We start from the raw sequence: 7,763 nt of genomic DNA, 5'->3' as shown, positions 1-7,763 counted from the left end.
TCTTCCACTACAAGGCGCTCATAGGACATGAAGATGCTGCCATCTTCTGGTGTGCATGGTCAAACTGAGGAGCTCACAGTGATCATCATGGGAGAAGCCGACACAAAGTATGTACACCAGCCCGGGGAGGGCAGGCATAATGATTGTCTATGGGAGATCTGCCCAGCTGGGTCGCCACCAGCAGCGCAATCTGCAGATCGGAGCGAAGTTCGCTGCTTTGTTTTTCTTTCGCTCTTCCTGTTTTCTGACTTGTTGAGCCTTGTAACTATGTAACACAGCCGACTTCCCCAGGGTATGGGGGGGGGGGGATCCGGCCTTGATCGGGGGAGATCGCCCCCCTGGAATGTGTTTACTGTCAGAGAGCATTCCGCTCCGATCACACACTGATAACACGCTGGAGGGGAGGTGTGAACAGCGGAACCAATCACAAGACAGAGTTCACACTTTCCTCAACTTGCAAAGTGTTAGCCAACACCTGATTGGCTGCTGCGGGCACCAACCTTGTAGGGAAATGATCAGTGATTGGAGGTGACCTAACGTTTAAGCTATCAATGACCAAGATATAAACTCCTTCGAACTTAACTTGCACAACAAACAAACAACTTCCCAAATATTATAGGGCTGTCTCTATTATATTAATATATTTCACATCTGTGATGTTCATATCACCTTTTAGGGGCTAGTTCACACCAGCCCCAGTGCGTTCAGGGCCGATTGGTGCCGGAACGCACTGGATCGCTTTCCGGCTGGCTCACTTTGTTTTGGGGTGGAAGGGGGGTACCTCCGGCCGCAGTGTGATCGCCCGCGGTCAGGAAAAAATAGTGCATGCAGCACCGATGTGCCACGTGTTCTGGTGCGGGCGATCGCACTGCAGCTGGAGGCCGTGGCTGCAGTGCAATTGACCTCAATGCATCTCCCCGCCCCCTTCTGCCCCCAAAACAAAGTGAGGCGGCTGGGATGCGATCCAGTGCGTTCCGGCACAGAATCAGGCTGGAACGCACTGGGGCTGGTGTGGACTAGCCCTCACACAGGCTGATCAGGAGTGGATCCATGCACAGATCTCTTCGTGATCAGACCAGCACGGATCGGAGGTCACCGCTGTTACATACGTGTCTGTACAGTTTTTTTTCATCCATCTTGCGACGGAGGGAAAAAAACCCCCATGTCGGTCTATAGGGAATGGGATATAAGAAGACGTGTCCGTTTACATTAGATTACCCCCCGATCCGTTTCACCGGACCGTATTGTGCTGGATCTATGATCCATTTGTTTTTCCGGACCCGGCCAGAGTAGGGGGTAACCAAGTGTAAACAGATGCCCGTCCGTTTACACACGGCTGCCCATAGACTTGCATTGGGCATCCGATCCGGTCTGTCTGATAAAACAGACAGGCGGGCCCGATCGGAGAGGCCGTGTGAAAGGGGCCTTCGGGGTCAGTCCCATGAGCTGCCAATATCGCCTATGTCCACCACAGATCAGTTTTCAGAAGGCACTAAAGCAGCAGATTCCAGGCATTCAGGAGGTTATACCGGAACTTGGATACATAGAACTACCATGCCTCAACCAGGGACCCATTCACCTCAAAGGTCCCAACTAGTGATGAGCCTGGGCTCGGTGTGAACCCAGCACGCTCAAAATGTGTCCAACCCCCCCCGGATATGAACATGTGTGTATTGTTTTCTATGGACCCATGCCCTCAGTGCAGTAACTTGTGCTGCATTCAGATCCGGAAAATCAAAATAAAAAAATATGCATCTTAGGTCCTGAATATGACCGTAACCAATAGCAGATGGTTAGAGGCAGCGGACATGCAGCAGGAGATGGTGAGAGGCAGCAGACATGCAGCAGGAAATGGTTAGAGGCTGCGGACATGCAGCAGGAGATGGTTAGAGGCTGCGTGCATGCAGCAGAAGATGGTGAGAGGCTGCGTGCATCCAGCAGGAGATGGTGAGAGGCTGCGTGCATGCAGCAGGAGATGGTGAGAGGCTGCGGGCATGCAGCAGGAGATGGTTAGAGGCTGCGGGCATGCAGCAGGAGATGGTTATTGGCCCGATTTGGAGCCGGAACACAGTTTGTTTTGTGCACTAGCCCTGAAATGCATGTGGGCTGGTGTACATGGTGTAGAGGCGGTGTGGGGTGTTGTGGCCCGGCAGCTTTTAAGTGTGCCCATACTGCTAATAAAGTGGCACTTGTGTGGAATATTAGGCACTGCCATCTGCCTACACCATGTGTCCACCTACTTTCAGCACCATGGGTGCCCACAATATGGATCTTTTCATTAGGCCACCTGAATGGCAGAAGTTTGACATGGTTTTTCATAGGGATGCACCGATACCGATACTAGTATCGGTATCGGTGCCGATACCAAGTATTTGGGTTAGTACTCGTACTCGCCCAAATGCTCCGATACCTAGCATGAGTACTTCCTGTATCAGGAAGCCAGGCTGCGCATCACTACACGCTGCCCGGTTTCCTGATTGGCCAGGAAACGGCTCCATGCTCTCTCGTCACTTGTGATGAGAGAGCATGGAGCCAACCTCCCGGCCAATCAGGAAGCCGGGTAGCGTGCAATGACAGGCTGCCCGACTTCCCGATTGGTCAGGAAGCTAGCAAATCCGGAAGCCGGGCGCCATGTAATGACGCAGCACCCGGCATTCTGATTGGCCGTGAAGCCGGCTTCATGCTCCCTCGTCATCTCATGAATCATAATATTAAGGAAATGACCTTAAAGCATCCGTTTGTATTGCTTTAGAAAAAAATGTGACCTGTCCCTTTAAGAAAAAGTATCGGTAATTGGTATCTGCGAGTACTTGAGCAAAAGTATCGGTACTCGTACTCGGTCTTAAAAAAAGTGGTATCGGTGCATCCCTAGTTTTTCAACCCCTATTGTACCTATGGGATTCCTCATTCACTGAGTGCAGCATTAAACGTTTTAGAGACCGCGTCAAAAACTTTGCCTACAAAATGACATTGCTTACGTGCAGAGTTTTTTTCCATAAACAGGTGTTTTTATTTTATTCACTTGCACTGTTCCTTTGAACCTGTTAGGAAATTCTGCGCCTCTACGGAAAGTTTATTTCCCTAGTGCAGTTCCCTCCCTCCTGCCACCTCCTAGCCCTCTTCTCTTCTAGGAGTGTCTACTTGCTCTCTGTGCTGACCCAGCTGCTTTGCGCATCCCCCAATCTTATGTAACTGTGCCAGTTCAGTCCCTCCCAGACTATTCACACAAACATATTTACATATTCTGAACAAGCGGTAAACATATTTTAAACAAGCACTCATTCACCTCTGTATTCATATGTATTGTGGAAAAAAATGATCTTCTTCAATTCACCAGACATATAGGAGGCCGCACGATTTGCCTCCTGAAGGCCAGAAAAACCTCATCGAAAAAGCAATCCTCCACAGACATCCCTCTCTGAGACCCCATTCACACTGAGCGACATGGAAATCGCGCGACTTTGAGCGACGTCTTCCTATTGGGCTGTATGCAATCAGGAGCAATATCGCTCAAAGTCGCTCTAAAAAAGGGTCATGTAGGAGCGACAAGCTACCAGCGACGAGCTACAAGCGATATTGAGCGACGAGATGTGAACAGCTACATTGAAATGTATTGGTGAAGCTACATAGAGCGATGTAGCGCGGAAATATGAGCGATATCGCTGCAAAAATCGCTCCATAAATCGCTCAGTGTGAATGGGGCCTGAGAGGTTTACTCTGCTAAATGTATGGTATATAGAGCAAAGTCGACCTTTCCTGGGTACAATGTTTCTTCCCTTGCGGGCGTCAGGGAGCTGTTATAATAGCGGGAGACTCCTGGAATGTCTGGGAGAGTTGAGATCTCTGGTATATTGTAACATTAGTGTGCTGATTGTTGAAAACACATGGCCAGTCCTGGCAGCAGGAAGTCGAGAAATCCAGCTGTGACATGAGATAACGTGTAGAGAGGATCAACAAAGATGTGGGTGGAAAGTCAGGGAAAGTTGTTTGCTCTGTTGTCACATTACTTGTTTGTCATTTTTTAGTTGTAAAGACATCTGTAACAGATAAGGATTCATAGCTGAAGTACAATATGGTGAAACCTTTAGGCCTCATTGACACACAACGCAAGAGCAAAAGGGTATATTGCGTATATGCGGGCACTTTTTGCATTCCCAGAATGCATCATTCCTAATAGAAATTTGAATGAACTGTACGCGCATATACGTATATAAAATACGCCGAAATACGCTGCCCGGACGCATCTCTGTTCCATTCTGTTTTTGCGCATTTATACGACGCAAATATATACGACTCCATACGCGGCTATGTGTATGGAGCCATTTATTTGCATATGTTACAATACGCACGTACCCGCATATACGCGCGGCAGTGTGAATGAGGCCTAAGGCTGCTTCTTGAAGTTTAAGGCCTCATTCACACTGCCGCGCATATATGCGGGTACGTGCGTATTGTAACATATGCAAATAAATGGCTGCATAGCCGCGTTTGGAGCCGTATATTTGCGTAGCGTAAAAATTAGCAAAAACAGAATGGAACAGAGATGCGTCCGGGCAGCGTATTTCTGCATATTTTACGCGCATACACATGTTTACGCATATATATGTGTGCGTACAGTTCATTACAATTTCTATTAGGAATGGTGCATTCTGGGAATGCAAATAGTGCATGCATATACGCTCGTTTATACGCAATATACAATTTTGCTCTTGCATTGTGTGTGAATGAGACCTTAGTGTGCCCTCTTTAATGTACTGCTCGGAGTCTTTGGCCTCGTTCACACGGACGGAAAAGGGAGTGGTAGAACCAAGCAGTTGATCTGCAGTTTTTACTGACCCCCCCCCCAGTCACCTGCTACAATAGCAGCACTGTTGCCGAACAGGGTTGTATACATTGCTGTGGCCAAGGCTGTCCCTACATTATTTGCCGCCTGAGGCAGGGGTGGTTTACCGGTGCTCTCAGTGTATGGACATTCTGGGGGGGGGGGATGAGTTGGGGTGCTATCGGTGAATTATGTTTCCGGAGGGTGTTCTCTCAGTGAATGGTCGTAGGCTCAGAGCCACGCTCACAGCGGCTTTGCCGTGTCTCACCCAGCTCACTGACGTCACTGGTTGCCAGGCGCTCGGCAGGACACCAGCCAGAGTGTCCCGGTCAGCTCCTGGAAACTGGTGACATCCTTGAGCTAGGTGGGAAGCTGAACAGAGTCACAGGTTGCTAGGGGTCTTTGCAATCTGGGACACTATGACTACCCCCCCACACACACACACACACACACACACACACCTCCCACCCACCAACGAGATGCCACCCCTGGGCAACTGCAGTACCTTTTAACTATTAACAAAAATTGACCTTTTTTGTGTATCACTCGGCTGTAGATTGTCAAATCATCTCATTTTTTGTCCTGTTGAATTCTTAATGATTTGAGATTAGTTAAAAATGATATAGGCAAATGTACAACTCAACCATAGACATCTCACTAGTAGTCCCTGACAGATATAAGAAACTGTTGGGTCATTTAAAGTGTCACTATACTCAGGGGTTCAATCTTAAAAATACATTCAAGAACCTTAACTATTAACACAAATGTATTTTATTTGTGTATCACTCGGCTTTAGATCCTCAAATCATCTCTGAATTGGTGCTGACACTGTCCTTCCTTCTGGAGGGTGGCTACTTTTGTTCCCCGTGGTCCCTGTGTGCGTTGTAAAGTAGCCACCGCTCCAAGCTCACTCCCATAAAGGACTACAATCTCAATACAAATTAGTAAACTAAACATGAGGTTATAGTCTACGGGAGCAAGCTTGGATACTTTACAACGCACACAGGGACCACGGGGAACAAAAGTAGCCACCCTCCAGAAGGAAAGACAGTGTCAGCACCAATTCAGAGATGATTTGAGGATCTACAGCCGAGTGATACACAAATAAAATACATTTGTGTTAATAAAACATCTTCTTTTGATAAGGACAAAAAAAAGTGCACTATATGTCAAAAGGGTGGATTTTATTTTATTTTATTTTTTCTTAAATCAAAGATTACAGAAAACTCATTATTATTATTATACAGGATTTATATAGCGCCAACAGTTTGCGCAGCGCTTTACAATATAAGGAAGACATTACAGTCACAATACAATTCAAGACAAGATGGTGAGGAGGGCCCTGCCCCGGGGGCTTACAATCTTTACTCTTCAATGATTTGGAGGCGCTGCATGACCCGCTGGATCAAACTGTTGAAGGGTCACTAAAACATACTCAGGAAACTGATGCTGTATTCAACCACTTGATGACCGGGGTGTTTACACCCCTTTCCTGGCCGGGTCATTTTTCAATATTCAGCGCTACTTTGACAATTTTTCAGTCATGCAAACCTGTGCTGAGAAAAATGTTCTAACATTTTTTGGAGGCCGTAGAGCTTTCTTTTGGTGGTATTTAATCACTACTGGGGTTTTTATTTTTTACTATAAAGACAACATTTAGCAACAATTTTGAAAAGAAAAAAAAGTTTTTTTGCCCTCTACATTATCTTAGGAAACATTTTTATTATTACCCAATTTTTTTATATAAAAGATGGGAAATCTCAAAAAAATGACCATACCCAAAGTTGGCCATAGACGATGCTTTAAAAGCTTTTACTGCTCATCAGTTTAGTGTTTATCATTGATTAATGGCCCGATAATGATTGCTCTCACTCTGACGTTTGCGATGATTTGTAACCTGTGCGTCGTAATGGGCACAATTGTTTTCGCACATAGGCATACCCAACGCATGTTTGCGCATGTGTATTTGGGGGCAAGAAACTTTTTACATTTTTTTTTTATCTGTGACCTTTTCATTTTTTTTTTCTAAACTTTTAAACATTTTTTTACTTTGTCATCACATAGGGGGCTAAGAAGCCGCCTATGTGATAGCAAAGAGGATGTGACAGGTCCTCTTTATGAGATGGCAAAGAGGATGTGACTGGTCCTTTTTATGAGATAGCAAAGAGGATGTGACAGGTCCTCTTTATGAAGACATCGGGGGTCTCCCCCAAAGAAGCTGATAAAGCAGAGATCTACTTCATCAGCTTCTCTCCAGCTTCTGAAAGCGGAGAGTGACAGCAGAATGCGGATGTGATGTCATATACATCACTGTTGCATTCATAGAACGGGAGGAGATTGTGTGCTGATCTCCGGTGACAGAGCCGCCGTGCTGGGCCCGCACTGGGCACAGCAAGTTTTTGGACCGGCGGCTGTGGGGGCACACCGAGTGGCACCACATACAAGCGATCCGGCGGCATTGCAGCCGCCGCACTGCTTGTATGTAAACAAGCATTGGACGTTTTTAAACTCTGTCACATTCAAGAAGCTCCCAGCTGGCCGTTTAATTACAATGGCCGGCCGGAAGCAGTTAAAGCTGTACTCCAGTTGAAAATGTTATTAACGCTTGCAGTGGGGCTACCCCGGCAATTCAAGGGTTATCTGCTCACTTTTGCCTAGGGTCAAAAATAGAAAAAGTAATACTCGCCCGATTCTCTAAGATGGCTTGCTGTGACAGCGCTCCCTCCAGCCTGTCTTCTCCTCCGCTGCAGTGATGGTATATCCCTTTTCGGTCTTCATGTCCTATACATTGTGAATAGAATGTGATGACTCAGGAACCTTAGACTGCGGCGGAGGAGGAGAGAGGCTCCATGGATGGGTCTAAGAGCAAGCCGGCTTTGAGGATCGGGTGAGTATAACTTTTTTTTTTTTTCCCCCCTACGCAGCAGCTCGCGGTATACTG

General features: G+C 46.9%; 1 protein-coding gene across 1 annotated transcript in view; it reads left to right on the top strand.

Annotated features, from left to right (window-relative positions):
• The first annotated feature begins 11 nt into the window (after positions 1-11).
• Positions 12-7,763, top strand: part of G3BP1 (G3BP stress granule assembly factor 1) — a 57,596-nt gene continuing 49,844 nt past the window's right edge. The window contains exon 1 of the mRNA XM_018555587.1: positions 12-107. Coding sequence (XP_018411089.1) covers positions 28-107 — 80 coding nt within the window. The 5' untranslated portion in view covers positions 12-27. The remainder of the gene's footprint in view (positions 108-7,763) is intronic.

Source organism: Nanorana parkeri, unplaced genomic scaffold, assembly GCF_000935625.1.
Source record: "Nanorana parkeri isolate BGI_ZX_2015 unplaced genomic scaffold, ASM93562v1 scaffold203, whole genome shotgun sequence".
In the NCBI taxonomy this organism is placed as follows: Eukaryota; Metazoa; Chordata; class Amphibia; order Anura; family Dicroglossidae; genus Nanorana; species Nanorana parkeri.
This window is presented reverse-complemented; position numbering and strand designations above follow the sequence as displayed.